This window comes from Cucurbita maxima, unplaced genomic scaffold (assembly GCF_002738345.1).
Source record: "Cucurbita maxima cultivar Rimu unplaced genomic scaffold, Cmax_1.0 Cma_Scf00136, whole genome shotgun sequence".
NCBI lineage: Eukaryota > Viridiplantae > Streptophyta > Magnoliopsida > Cucurbitales > Cucurbitaceae > Cucurbita > Cucurbita maxima.
The window spans coordinates 149,475-164,340 of record NW_019272152.1 but is presented as its reverse complement, the minus strand read 5'-3'; the positions used below and the strand labels follow the sequence as shown (position 1 = coordinate 164,340).

Below are 14,866 nucleotides of genomic sequence, written 5' to 3'. Positions count from 1 at the left end.
GAGAAGTAGAACAGAGTTGAGTGAACTTAGCTGGTCTGGTGAGGAATGGATTTACCACGAGAACTCCTTCTTCCAGTTTACTTCGTCGTCACTGAAATAAAATCCATCTTCCATAACCAACCAAGAGCATTTTCTGAAAGCACTACAGCGGTAGATATCTCTTGGTACCTTAAATGCATCGAAACTCTTCCTTGTGCGGTCCAATTTGACAGTGCATGAGAATTGTGAGGTAGTAGTAATCCAGAAGTTGGTCTTGACGAGCCAACTGAAATCATCGTGCTCCTGTAGCGCACGCCCGCCGATATCACTGTCTTTGGATGCGCACCATATCACCAGAGGCAGTGAGGAGTTGTTTGTGAAGCCATTGATCACACGGACTTCGTATTCTATGCCATACAGTTGATCTGGAGGTAATAATGACATGAAAACAGTGAAAAATGGGAAGAAAATGAGCATCAGAATGCTAATGAGGATCTTCATGAAGAGTGGAAACAGGAAAATGCTTGCGTAAATGATGGCACTCTAGCTCAAGCTTTATAGAACATTTAATGTGTTGATAATCACGTTCACCATCCATATATTGTGTTGTCTAGCTCAAGCTTTATAGAACATTTAATGTGTTGATAATCACGTTCACCATCCATATATTGTGTTGATAAATATGTAGTAGACTGTGTTAAAAGAAATGGTTTTGAAAACTTAGAACTCACATATCCGGAAAACCCTATTTTGTCTTTTCTTGAAATTCTCGTAAACAAATCAAGAGAGGAACCCTATTTTGTCGGAAAACCCTATTTTGTCTTTTCTTGAAATTCTCGTAAACAAATCAAGAGAGGAACCCTATTTTGTCTTTTCTTGAAATTCTCGTAAACAAATCAAGAGAGGAACCCTATTTTGTCTTTTTCTTGATATTCTCGTAAACAAATCAAGAGAGGGTTACATGCTCCTCCATTAATTCGACACATATTCTACATATAGCACATCTGGAAGAGGAAAATGGATGCAGACCCACTAGCAGAGACGCGGCGCGTGTTTTCTAAGATCTTTCTCTAGGAAAATGATGAAAATCCTAATGACAGGGTATTCAAGTCGGCGCGTGTTTTCTAAGATCTTTCTCTAGGAAAATGATGAAAATCCTAATGACAGGGTATTCAAGTTGGCCCCTGAAGAAAATGGCAGTGTAATTTAATTATCACGAAAATACTTCACTGCAAGGCCAGTAGTCGCGAAATACTTCACGGCAACTATAAACTTTTATCAGAGTGGTACTAAGCACAATAATTTAAGTAGTCGCGAAATACTTCACGGCAACTATAAACTTTTATCAGAGTGGTACTAAGCACAATAATTTACCACATGCTAGTGCTCATGTAAGCACACTCAAAATATAATATAATTGTTCAGTGACTCTTTGAAAGTGATTTTTTTTCTAGTCATCTTGTAATCTTTCATTGAAATAGTTTATAAAATTATAGTCAATCAAAATTTTAAAATAAAATAACAATTTTTTATTAAGACGTCAAAAGCGTTTCTAAAAAGTGAAAAAAAAATTAAATAAAGAGATTATCATTAAGAATTATCTACCAAATTCTAATTTCAACGATTTATTTTATCTAAGTTCCTACATTAGAATATTACGAAAGTGCTGCCCTTGGGATCCGAGAAATACTAGATATTAGAGACAATTATCGATTAACTATACCCATGCTTTGAATATAAAAACCCAACAATTTCAGAATACCTGAACTGATTGGGTCCACTGAAACCACCTCCTGAAAATCTTCGAGATCTCCGATGACATTTTCAGGTTTGAAAGCTGTGGGCAAGCAAAAGGCGAAGTCTCAATCATCAAACATACAACATAGTTTACTTTGTTCCAGATTTTTTCAAAAAGAAAAAAGAAAATAAATAAACAAATACCGACGGTTTAGTGGTGCTCAGGTAAACGGTTATTGATCACTTCTATAGAAACGACTTTTACCATTTTCAGATTTTGGTAATATAATTTATATCAATCAACTTGGGAAACACTCGGAGATAAACTAAATTCAAGGGGAATAGGGATTTGATATTATACCTCAGAAAACAAAATGGTGTCCGTCACAGTCGCCTTACCATTAATACTGGATTGACGCCTCAATTTCTGCACAGAAATGCAACACGTGCAAGAAATCCTATAATTCGTTTCTACTTTCTCTCAAGCTTTGCTACAGTCGACAAGTGCTCTACTAATTATAGGGCCTGAAATGGCCCATACAGTGAAATGCCATCAATGGTTTCGATGCAGAAATAATTCTCATAGAAAGTTCGTGTGATCTTAAAAGAGAAATGATTTGTAACCAACATCAATCGTGAACGAACCTAGCAACTTTTGGAGAGATGATTACCGAGACGAGTAGCAAAAAACCTTTCTGAGACCTTGGCACCGAAGAAGGCTATAAGGCAGTGTACTTCTCGGCGTCACCACCGAGTCTCGAATCAATATGGTTCATTATGTTAAGACTGATGAACACAATGGAAACTGGCATTCGATTCATTCTGCAATAGAAGGATAGCACGAACATAAATCACTGACGCAGGCCATACTCTTGGATTTTTATGGGTCTGACGGAAAAGAGAAAAGAAGGCATTAACAATTTGAAAATAGAATTTAAATTTCTCCATTTATTTGAAGCCACGATTACACGGCCATGTTTAAGATATCCCCCTACCTTATTAAAAGTAAATAAAAATAAAAGCGATGATGTAGTACAAAATAAATTTATTTATACATGCTAACAAGTACAAACAATTCTATTCATAAGAATAGTGTACCTTTGGAATTGAAGTTGACTTAATAAACCCCACCCTGGCTGTCTAGACGATCTATTTCATCTTCAAGGCCAGAAAAGTGACTCAAAAGCTTGTTATGAAGTTCTCTGGAATCGACATGATTTGCCTCCAACAGTGAGAGACCCTGGCGCATAAACTTTAATCCATTCTTTAGCAATTCCATTCCCTTGCTGATCCCCTCAGGAAGCTTTCTTTTCCTGCTAGATGGTCCTTCATCAATCTCCATGCTCTTACATTCGATACCCTTTCCACTTGATTTTAGTAACGTATTGAACTTATCTTTTAACAGTAGCCCTTCTTTCATAAGCAGTAATAGCTGCTCTGCGCTCGGTGTTACTGTGAGGAGAGCCATTTCCTTCTCAAGAAATATTTTGAACTCTAACATAAACCCTTCTTCATTTACATGTTTTCCTGATTCTAAATCGTACGAAAGAGCTGCATTCTGTGGCACAAACCTCCACAGCTCATCACAAGAAGTACGTGCGGCATAATATCCAAAAGCTGTTAGCCCCAAATGTATAAATGCCCAATGCCGCTCTTTAAATAACATGTGATACAACTCCCACACAGCACAGCTTTTTGCATTATCTTCGGTTTCTGTCATTTTAATGTGTGCAAGTCCTGCCAAGAAAGGAACCAAACCTGATTTACATTCATATAACAGAGCATCTGAGGCCGTGGGTCCTGAGATAAAAAGCTTTTCCAGTTCCAAGATGACCTCCTCCATCTCATTACATGCGTAAAGATGTTTCATACACGAGATGATCCCCAATGTTTCAGATATTAGTTTTCTGCAGAATCCCTTCACTTTTTCTACTCCAGAAAGCTTGTAGCTACGGATAAGAGCAAGTAAGAACTTCAACGTTCTCACATCAATATCAGAGGTGCTTAACTTGCTGTGGGACATTATACCATCCAAATTACACAATTGCAAATAGAAACAACAAGAAAATTAGTCACATGATCGCCTGCTGAAGTGATAAAAAAACAAAACGGTATACTTCTGAAAATTGAAGTCTGGAGAGGCTTCAAGGAGTGTGGAGAGTTGGAAAAAGCATGAAGTTTCCTTAACGAGGTAAAATACAAATACTTACATGGATTGGATTGTAGTAGATGCAGAAAATACTGGCAGCCCAATTACCCTAGAAGAGAGAGCTAACATTGAAGTCTCGTCAAAACTTCCAATGAAATTCAAGTAATCGTGAATCATACTCTGAATAGCAATATTTTTAATCTTCCCAGAGAGTAAGTTTAGGGGAAAGCCTTCCAAGATCAAGGCAGCCCATATCACTGTCGATGACCGAGATTTGTCCTGAATAAAAATAGACTCACAAATCTCATTTAGTTTAGAATGTGCACCATATGTAAGTAGCATCGTTATACACCTAGCCATTTTTCTCAATGCAGAACTGTGAACAAGAACTAGTTCTGATGATGCCAAAAACTTCATTACTGAAAAAAAATTAGAGATGACACCATTCACCAGCCCATCATCTGCATAGCGCAGCATAAAGCACCACAGTTCCATAACAATGTCCCAACAAAGAAAATGAGGATGCCAGAGATTGTCAAGTAAGAAGGATTGCAGTTCCAGCCAAGCACAGCTTGAGGAGACTGCAACCATGAAAGTCTTCAATGCATGCACCAGAGAAGAGAACAGAGGCTGCCATTTTAGCTCTGTAGTTTTTCCAGAGAAATACAAGAAAGGAACTTGCAGGAGAAGAACTGATGCATATACATCTTCTTGAACTAAAATGTCCAAGAGCCCATCGAGTTTTGTCGTGATCAGTAGTTTTGTATCATCACTGAGATCGAAAGAATGCCTCAACAGATTAAGTAGAAAATTAATGCGACCAAGCAATAAGGTTTTGGCATCCTTCATGTCTTCACAATTAGTGTTAAAAATTTCATTCATTGGATCAATCCTAAAACAATTGCTGGGATCTCCATCTGGATGAGAACACCTTTCACTCGTGAATAACAAATCCATAATCCCAAGTTTCAGGTCTTGTTTTAGATCGGTGGTATTTAGAATACACTTGACCAAATCCAAGCACGTTGTCTCCAAAAGTTCAGTGATTGCTTCAGCTACAGTTCCCAGTAACTTTTCATTGCTTAGCGAAACTTTATATGTCGAGATCGTAAGAACACAAAGAATAATCTCCTTATGTACTAGATACGCCTGGCAAGGATAGAGGCATGATATTTTCACAGCATTAATCAAGAAAAATTTAACTGGAAGAAATATCCGTCTGGCTTCACTTGCAGAGACAGCTTCATTTGTTACAGAAGACCAAGTGGCTGATGCACATTTCAGAGGCTCCATAACAAGTGAAACTAGATTTAGAATAATGCCTGCTATGTTCACCTTTGATGCTAACACCCCATTCCCAAGTTGAAGCAAGGTAAACACTCCTTTCCATGACACGTTGAGAATTGTCACCAATCCTCCACCACCTTTGGCAGCAATGGTGCCCAGTTCGCATAATTTCTCAATTATATACTTATGCACGTTGATGACATGGTTAACAGCACTGCTGGTTAAATCAAAGTCTTCACCAGAGAACCCTCGATATAGGGCTTGAGAGTGAACTTCACAAAATTTTATCATCGCATCAATGACCATCTGCACAGCTTTCAATATATCTGGGCCAAATTCACGAATCCTCTACAAAGAGAAACAAAGTAGCCATGATGTCAGATGAAGGACAAGTAATTAAACATCTTTTAGACTAAACAAGCAACGAGGATCACACCTGATTCAAGCCAGAATACACTCGCAAAGAGAGAATAAACAATGGAAACTTAAGATATTTTACCCCAACATCAAATGTATCCATTTTTTTAAAAATCAGATTTGATTATGAGAGTAAAAGAGAAAAGAATAAATAAATTATAGAAACAAGAATCCTAGAAGTGTTACTCGCAGCATCTTCCCAGATTTCAGCCAAGATAAGGTGAGTTGATAATACTTTTAGCCTCTTCGTGGGTTTATAATTCATCTAAGCAGTGGTATTGAGGTTACTAGCCTCCAGTTTGATTAGGTGACTTTATCAAAGCAGTTTGAAGAGGCTTGTACAATAGTTTTCTTGCCAATCACACAATTCCTGGATGTTGACAATATTGTTCCTCTAAAATTGACCTTCAAAGTACAATTTTTTTCTGAGTTTGATAGCAAGGAAAAGAAAATAAAGAAAATTTGGAAGGGCTAACCATTCAGCTTCTTAGCAACAAATTAATTTATTGTGCAAGCTGTTAGAACCTGAATTTCGGAAACCAATTCATTCATTAAATTCAGCTGTTCCAATATGAAATTCTCAACCATATTCATCAACGCCTTATCTTCCGAAAGAGGATATCTTGCCAAAGCTGAAAAAATGGCAGCAGAAAATTTCACTGCATCCAAAAGAAGCTGCACAAAGAAACTTAATGTCAGAGAACAAACCTGCTGGAGTGTAATGAAACAATATAGTTAAAAACACAATAATTCCACTCCTAACAAGAAAATAACTGAAAATAAAACACTATTTATACTTAAGCCAGCACAAACTTGAAAAGGAAAAACATCAAAGAAGAAACCATGGAAATGGCACAAAGCGTTAAGGAGAAAGAAATGTATTGGTCCCAGGTATAGCTCACAAGAGTGCCATGGGAAACTTTATATTCTATCAACTGGCTCAATTTGAAAAAAGAAATTTACTTGACATAATCAAGACGGCTAGTTAGTTTTATAACTGGTACAGAAATTCATGGACACCACTGGTTATTCAAGAAAGAAATAATGGATATGAGATGACGACTACCAATGTCGATGATTGCATATCACACAACGGACTTCATTTTCATAGCCCGAATAGGAGATCTTTAACATATTTATGTTAGATTTTTGGGAAAACAAATATTAGAATAGAGATCCATTTCAAAATTGTTTCAAATTCAGGTGAAGAGATAGTGTTAAGTAAATAATTTGTTGATAAAGAGTGTTTATCCAAAAGAAACAATTAATCTAAAGATGGAGTAGAGCTAGAAATATTTTATATTTATCGATAATCTTAAAACTACATGATGTTTCGAATCTACATTCCAAAAGACCCTGACTAAATATCGTAATCTAATATAAAATTGATTTAAGTTGATGGAAGAGCATCAATTAAGTGTGTGCGGGAGTGTATTCACCAAAAATCTACTTGGCCAGCATAAGATGTACATCAACTAATATTTACCACCTGAAAAAACAGGTTGGAATGCTCTTCTTCCTGTGACTCCTGGATTGACATGAGCGTCATCTTTAGATGCTTTCTACACCAGACACTTGCCTGAAGAAAAATACAGCACTATTAAATATCGTAGAAGGTTATCAACTCGTATATTGACTTATATACAGAGCGAAAAATGCTTTGTGTAGCAGATAACAAAAATGTTTACCTTAACTTCGAGTGTGAGAAACTGTCCTAGACAATCGGCTTTGTCCTTCTCTATACGTTTTACAGCCACTAGTAGTATCGTTCTGTTCAACAAGCATTGCGTCACATCCAAACAGGTAAAATCCTCCCAAAACATCAATCTCTCCGTCAAGGTATACAAACATTTACTCGGAAGAGAAAGATATAGCAAGTTTTTCAATAAATGTTTGTCTAATAAAAACTCGGTAGTAATAAAATTAAGAAAAACCAGATCAAAGATTGCGTCAAGCTTTAATTAACTGCTAATTACATGCAGCTGTGAAAGTTAAATGCCGATGCCTCGTATTCAAATAGTATCACCGACGAAAGACAAAGCATTAAAAATGAAAAGAATCGCAGAGCGGATACTGTAAGGCTTTCGACTAATGAAATCAACTCTGATTTACAAGATAAATCCAAATCCTCCAGTTTCTTGAGCAGCTGAATACGACTCTCGACGACCTGTAAAACATAAGTTAGCAATTAGCCACTGGAAGGAAGTATCTTCCGTTCACCGAAATCTAATGGCAGAAATTGAACAATGCTCGAGAGAATAGTAAAAGAATTCGTCCAGAAAATGAATAAAACATTGCAGATGTACGAAATAATTCTGAATATCTACAATTCCTTGCATACTCAATCACAGTTCGCAAGTCTTAATTAACAGTCAAAGTATGATCAAATTCAACTTAAATTCATCATTTGAAAGTTAAGGAAATGAGATGAAAGGAATAAAATAGCGCTTACATCGGACGACGAAATGGCATCGATAATGCTCTGCAAATCGCTGTTTGACCTACTTCTCTCCATCGCTCCGCTTGCTCTCCCTGGCGCCCTCTGACACTTGAGTATTTGAAAGCTTTCCCGCCTTCAATTTTAGTAAAGAAGATTAGTGGTTTTATATGACCTTATTTTCATTTTTGCCCCAACTCGAGCCCATAAGCCCAACTATATTTATTGTCGTGACTCATGCTTCAAAACTATTTTAAATTTTAAAAATTATATTAAGTTACAAATTAAATTGTGTTGTTGGGAGAAAATTAAAATTTAATTATTTTTTTTCCTTTGATCTATCAACTCGTCCATCTCATAGTTTTAAAATTGTTAGAGAGATTTCCACACATCTATAAGAATAGGAGAGGTTTCCACCGCTAAAGAATGCTTTGACTCCCGCTAATGTGACAGTGAGGATGTTGGGCTCCCAAGAGAGGTGGATTAGTTTCCATAATTTTATAAGGAACGCTTTGACTTCAGGCGTTGTGTCAATAAGGATGTTGGACTCCCAAGAGATATGGATTGGTTTCCACAACTTTATAATAAATGCTTTGACACTGGCGTTGTACCAACAATAATGTTGGGCTCCCAAGAGAGGTGGATTGCGAAATCTCACGTGGGGATCCCAATCCCAACAGAGCGCCTTCTACTTCTAATAGGCCATGAACTAGATCAGAATCATTCTCAACGAGTCCATAAGAAGTGATCCCATTTTTTTCATCGGGTCCGGATAGAGACCAAAGATCTTGAACGACCGATCCGGCAGAACAACTCAAAAGATAAAGAAGTATCGTTAATTTCTTCATGCTCGTTCCAAGTTCGAAGTACCATTTGTACAAATAAGAACCCCCTTTGTTACATGATTTCTTCTTCATATAGATAGATATAGGATCTATGGAGCAATTACTTAGAAGTACATTTTGTGCAACAGCCCTTCCTATCTGATAGAAAAGGATCCCATGATCCTGAACCGATCTTACCTTCATCTTGATAGAAAAATAAATCATTCTTTATAAGGAGTGGAAACTTCTTTCTACCACATAATTTTTTAACTACGGAGCTGATGACCATACATAATGATCCATATCGAACAATAATTACTAGCGGCAGACTTCGACTATTACAATTGATATATTAACACGGTTAGAAATAGAAAATGGAAAATGGCCAGATTAAATTAATAAAAAAAATATATCAAGAACTATTGAATAATAAGTTATTAGTTTATTTATGTTAGCGTCTCTCATTTATTTTTAATAAGCATAACACTAACTATTGAATAATAAGTTATTTAAAACTTCAAAATAATAATTACATATATTAAAATTTAAAATTTCCATAAAAAGTATTTTAAAATACAAAATAATTTTATTATATAATTTTCAATCAATTTTATTTTTGAAATCAAAATGGTTAGATTAAATTAATACAAAAAATATATCAAACTTTGTATTTTATTTTTAAAAAAAATATTTTTAACATTATTAAATTTCCATAATATAAGAGTTTCAAAATATAATTTAGAGTTAATTTGGATGGAAAGTCTCATAATTTATTTAAAAAATATTAAAACAATATTCTTACATTTCCAACTTTCATTAATAATTTTTAACTTTTTAAAAATCTAAAAAAATACACTTAAATATTTTAATTATATTTTTTTGGATAAAATACAAATTTCAATATTTTTATTATCATTCACCTATCTTAATTATAAATAATTAATAAAAAAAATTAAAATAATATAATTTTGAGTCGATAGTTTTATTTAATAAATTTCCATAATATAGAAGTTTCAAAATATAATTTAGAGTTAATTTGGATGGGAAGTATTAATAATTTATTTAAAAAATATCCTAACAAACTTAAAAATATTAAAATAATATTTTTACATTTTCCATTTTCATTAATAACTTTTAACTTTTTAAAAATCTAAAAAATATACTTAAATATTTTAATTATACGTCTAAAAATGTTAGTTTTTGGATAAAATACAATTTTCAATATTTTTATTATTATTCATTTGTCTTAATTATAAAAAATTTAAATAATATAACTATGAGTTGAAAGTTTTATTTAATTTTAATTTTTTATATATATAATTTAATTTTTTTTTTTTATTGACTAGTTTTAAATTCTATTATATAAGTACAAGTTTATACCTAAGTTAATATCATTTTGTGGTTGTTGAGCATAGTTTAGTGAATAGAGTATAAAATTTTTAAAATGATTTAATTAATTTTATTTTTTTTATAATATTTAAATTACAGTAATTTCGATTTTGAAAAAGGAAAAAAGTAAAATTAGAAGGTTAAAAGTTAATAAAAATATAAAAATTTATTTAAAAATATAAAATAATTTTGTTATATTGGCGGACGAAAATTGTTTTGAATTTTCTTATGTTAAATTTTGAACAAAATTTAAAAAATACATCTAGAATGGGATGAAAATTATTATTAATTTATTTTAAAAATATGGTTAAAAATTTAATTTAAAATAAAATATCAACAAAAATTCATTATTAATTTTAAATATAAATAATTAATAAAAAAATTAAATTAACATAATTAGTAGTAAAAAGTTTTAATTAATTTTATTTTTTTATATTATTTAAATTACACAGTAATAATGATGGAGATTTAAGTTCAAAAGCTTAAAACGTGGAATGCATAAATCAGACAGTTTTACAAACACAAAATCAAAATACTACTACTATAATAACACGACCTGAGATTAACGTTAAACATTAAAACAAGATAATTGGGTGGAAATTAACATTTTAACTCCAATTTATGGCCGAACTGAGCCACCGACTGGAATGCCGCCAGCTCCGCCGTCTCCACCACTGCCGCCTGATCCTCCGATCCCGCCAGTTCCACCATTTCCACTGTCACCGCCGCCGGATCCTCCGACCCCACCAGCTCCTCCAAGTCCATGTCCAGGTATACCACCGATTCCGCCAACTCCGCCAACTCCATGCCCAGCTATACCACCTATTCCGCCAGCTCCACCAAGTCCATGCCCAGCTAGGCCACCTATTCCGCCAGCTCCCCCAAGTCCATGCCCAGCTACACCACCCATTCCACCACCTCCTCCTCCTCCGCCACCCATACCGCCGAGGCCACCCGGGTCACCAATTCCGGCGAAACCTCCAATTCCACCAAATTTTCCAATCCCAGCAGACCCACCCAGCATCGGCATACCCAACCCTGCATACCTGTTTAATTATAAATTTTCCAATCCCAGCAGACCCACCCAGCATCGGCATACCCAACCCTGCATACCTGTTTAATTATAGATTTCAAAATTAGATAAAAATTAAAATAAAATAATTATCAAACTTAATATATATATATTTTAATTTAATAATAGTTTTATACGTACCCGCCCATGCCAGCAAATCCACCAACTATATATATATATTTTAATTTAATAATAGTTTTATACGTACCCGCCCATGCCAGCAAATCCACCAACTCCGCCGTAGATAAAATTCTTCTCATCACGAACAGCACCACCACCCGCCGTCGGCAACTCCGCCGCCTTGACTTCAACGGCGTCCACGAACTGCACCTGCTCAGCACCGGGAACATTACGCGCCGCCGCAACAACAGCCAGGAAGAGCATTACAAAGAGCTTCTCCATTATCTCTCTCTCACTCTGAATCCCTGAATTTGCATGTAGCAGTGGGGAGGGGTTTATATAGGGTGGAAAATGGGAAAAGGAACAGTTGGAGGGCGTAAATGCAAAGGCAAAGTCAAGTTGTCGAGGAGTAAATAGCAATTAAATTTAATTGCACTGAGACAATGTCATTCTGGGAAAGTGAAATTTTTAAATTTTGTTAGCAGAAAGTTAGTTGAAGTCATTTTGAAATACGGGAAATATTTATGGAGGAACGCCTGCATGTTGATTCCTTTGCATGCCCGGAATATGTCTGTTCCGTCACCATATATATATTTTTTTTTCAATATAAAAATAAAATATATTCATAAATTCAATCATATTTTATAGGTAAAAATATAATATAACGTGTATATATATATATATATATATATTTATTGTGAGATTCCACATGAATGGAAGAGAGAAATGAATGCCAACAAGACGCTTGATGTGGATGATGAGATCCCAGGTCGGTTGGAAATGAGAACAAAATATTTTTTTATAAGAGTGTGAAAACTTTTCGCTTAACATATGAATTTTAAAATTTTTGAGAGAGAAAGTACAAATGAGTCTACTTAACAGCCGTGTGTTTAAAAATTTTGAGGAGAAAACTTCTGTGTAGTATAAGCATTTTCAAAACTTCGAGAGAGAGAGCACAAAAAGAACAATATTTGGGTCTCCTTAGTATAAGTGTGTTTAAAAACTTTGAGGGGAAGTGAAAGTTCAAAGAGAATAACATATGCAAATACAGAAAGAACAATATCTGCAAGTCCAATATAAAAAAGAACAATATCTGCAAGTCCAATATAAAAAAGAACAATATCTGCAAGTCCAATATAAAAAAGAACAATATCTGCACGTCCAAATACGACAATATCTGCTATATGGTATTGGTTAGATAGGTACATTTTAAAGTTTTTTGGGTTAAAATTTGTGTTTGAAAAAAAAAAATATATTTAAGAGTTATTTTGGAAATTAAATCAAATTTAAATTCGTAGGGAATTTATTATTATGGAAAGTTGAGAATTTAAAGATTTTTATATTATTTTTTTTTTTTGTCTAGCAAAAAAAAATATAAATAATAAAAATTGAAACAATTAAATTAGAATATATTATAATAATTAGTTATAGAATATATTTTATATACGAGTTAATAATTTAATTGGTACGGTATTTTATTCTCAAGATTTAATATTTTATTCTCAAGATTTAAGTTAATTTATAAGTATTAATTAGTAATTTGTATGGTATTTAAATGAATATTAATGAATAATACATCCTTTCAATCCCAATTTTATAAATATAATAAATTTAAAAAAATTAATAAAAATAAGGTACAAAATTGGGATGCTGGCGAGTCCTAACAACCCAAACCGTTAAAATATGGTGAGAGTAAACCCCTCGTAACATATTAGGGTTTAAGATTTGGCGCCTTGAGCTGAAATTTTGTACTTGGAGCTCGACCGAATCATGTGATCGGGAATCAGCGAGAGCCGAGGGAAAATGGCAACAATTGCTGCTTCAAGAATCGGATCGGTGATACCTCGGCCAGTGACAATTGTGACCGGCAACGCCAAGAAGCTTGAGGAAGTTCGAGCAATCTTGGGGAGCGCTCTCTTCCTTTTTCGGTCTCTCAAGCTTGACTGTACGTTCTCTCTTTCACTTGCTTCTAATTTTTCGATCTTTTGTGTACTTGTTTGAATTTGTTGGGTTATTACGAGCAGTTTCGGAGATGCAAGGCGAACCGGAAGCTATATCGAAAGAGAAAGCTCGTTTGGCTGCTATCTAGGTGCACATTCTTCTATATTTGTTGATAACTCGATTAAGAATCACTTCATATGAATAGAAGACTTAATTTAAAATTGTAAAAGTAAAAAACAAATAGTCAATGCTGTAATTTTTGAAAAATTTGATTAAGAATTCGAGCGTTCTTTTTAAGAGAAATGAAACCTAGAGAAATGATGAGAAAGAAAACACAATTTTCAAAAATAAAAAACCAAACGGTTATCAAAATGGCCTAAACAATGAAATTTAGATATATCAGTTCTGTTCTATTCGAAGATACTTGCCTCTGCTTCAATGCTTTGAAGGATCTTTCTCCCAGAGTGTATGTTTAAATCATTAACATGGTTATTGTCATGTTTCAGGGCCATACATGTAAGTTGCTACTTTATCAATTCCCCTGTTGAGGTGAAGTTTTGTTTATTCTTAGCATTTTGGTTGAAACATTACGATGATGTCATTGATAGATGGATATATGTTCAATAAAGTCTTAGAAGAATTTAATTGAAGGATCCCTCTGATTCTGAGGGAGAGAAGTGTATTTCTTTGTCCAAGGATGTTACATGCTTGAAGAGAAGTAGGACTTGATTTCCTTAATTACCCAAACGATAACTTTTGCCGCATAAAAATTGATCTCTACTTCTTTTTCTGTATCTCTTTAATTTCAACAAAACTCATTGAGATCCATCCACGATTGTTTTCACATGGATCCCAATTGAGTTTGCATAAGAAGCATACTTTATGTCTTTAATTCACTGAAACTCCTCTTATTGGCATAAATACTGAGGTAGCACTCTGCTGGATAGTTCTTTTTCCTTGGGGTGTAATGTGGAAAAGCCGCCATTTCTTATTTGAGCATCCCCGTTGGGAGGTAATTTTTGCTATAAATCTTTTTTGGGATCTAGTGATGGATAAAAGTCCGAAAGAAGATTGTAAAGTGGAGTAGCTTAACTTTTTCGAATGGTGGTCGGCTGGCGCTTGCTCAATTGGTGATTAATAACCTCCCTTTTTATTATTTATCCCTTTTTAAATCTCCCAAGAGTGTTACTAATATGATTGAATGGATGGTTAGGAACTTTTTTGTGGAATGGGGGTTTATCAAAGGGTTCTTGCAGCCATCTCGTAAATTGGGGGAAAACTTCCCTTACTTCTTCATAATGGTGGTTTCGGTGTTGGGGCGTTTTAACAGAAAACAGCCTGCTCCTCAAGTGGCTATGGAGATTTAACCAACAAGAGAATGATTTGTGGAAAATGTTGGTTCCTAGTATTTATGGTATTGGACTGGTCAACTTTCCCACCTAAAACTGCAATCAAGGGGAGACCGAGGTTCGAAATTGCAAAGAATAGTGAGTTTTTTTTTTTTTTTTTTTTTT

At 34.3% G+C, this 14,866-nt stretch overlaps 2 protein-coding genes and 2 long non-coding RNA genes across 8 annotated transcripts in view; 1 reads left to right on the top strand and 3 right to left on the bottom strand.

The window, feature by feature from the left end:
* LOC111473635 lies at window positions 1-8,134 on the bottom strand. 3 transcript variants are annotated; one of them, XR_002715738.1, is made up of 10 exons: window positions 8,022-8,134; window positions 7,644-7,736; window positions 7,258-7,392; window positions 7,059-7,148; window positions 6,095-6,244; window positions 3,927-5,500; window positions 2,815-3,728; window positions 2,078-2,538; window positions 1,742-1,816; window positions 1-404 (listed from the first exon to the last, which is right to left on the bottom strand). XR_002715738.1 is itself a non-coding variant. In XM_023119097.1 (8 exons), exons 1-7 carry the CDS (start codon window positions 8,082-8,084, stop codon window positions 2,834-2,836), a joined length of 3,000 nt encoding a protein of 999 aa, XP_022974865.1. In that variant the 5' UTR covers window positions 8,085-8,134; the 3' UTR covers window positions 2,540-2,604; window positions 2,815-2,833. The 3 variants fall into 3 exon arrangements, 2 of the variants coding, with proteins under 2 accessions (XP_022974865.1, XP_022974866.1); XM_023119097.1 differs by lacking the exons at window positions 1-404; window positions 1,742-1,816; window positions 2,078-2,538 and adding an exon at window positions 2,540-2,604; XM_023119098.1 differs by lacking the exons at window positions 1-404; window positions 1,742-1,816; window positions 2,078-2,538; window positions 8,022-8,134 and adding an exon at window positions 2,540-2,604 and having other exon boundaries at window positions 7,258-7,396; window positions 7,644-7,731.
* LOC111473641 overlaps window positions 2,181-14,866 on the bottom strand; it is a 16,007-nt gene continuing 3,321 nt past the window's right edge. The window contains exon 3 of the long non-coding RNA XR_002715744.1: window positions 2,181-2,190. This is a non-coding gene — a long non-coding RNA (uncharacterized LOC111473641). The remainder of the gene's footprint in view (window positions 2,191-14,866) is intronic.
* LOC111473638 (glycine-rich cell wall structural protein) lies at window positions 10,767-11,717 on the bottom strand. Its single transcript, XM_023119100.1, has 2 exons — window positions 11,500-11,717; window positions 10,767-11,265 (listed from the first exon to the last, which is right to left on the bottom strand). Exons 1-2 carry the CDS (start codon window positions 11,691-11,693, stop codon window positions 10,839-10,841), a joined length of 621 nt encoding a protein of 206 aa, XP_022974868.1. The 5' UTR covers window positions 11,694-11,717; the 3' UTR covers window positions 10,767-10,838.
* LOC111473639 overlaps window positions 13,075-14,866 on the top strand; it is a 6,102-nt gene continuing 4,310 nt past the window's right edge. For 2 of the 3 annotated variants that reach the window (XR_002715742.1, XR_002715741.1), the window contains exons 1-3: window positions 13,075-13,356; window positions 13,436-13,500; window positions 13,859-13,901. This is a non-coding gene — a long non-coding RNA (uncharacterized LOC111473639). Of the gene's footprint in view, window positions 13,357-13,435; window positions 13,501-13,858; window positions 14,778-14,819; window positions 14,837-14,866 lie in introns of those variants that run through there. The other variant, XR_002715740.1, reaches the window with a different exon arrangement.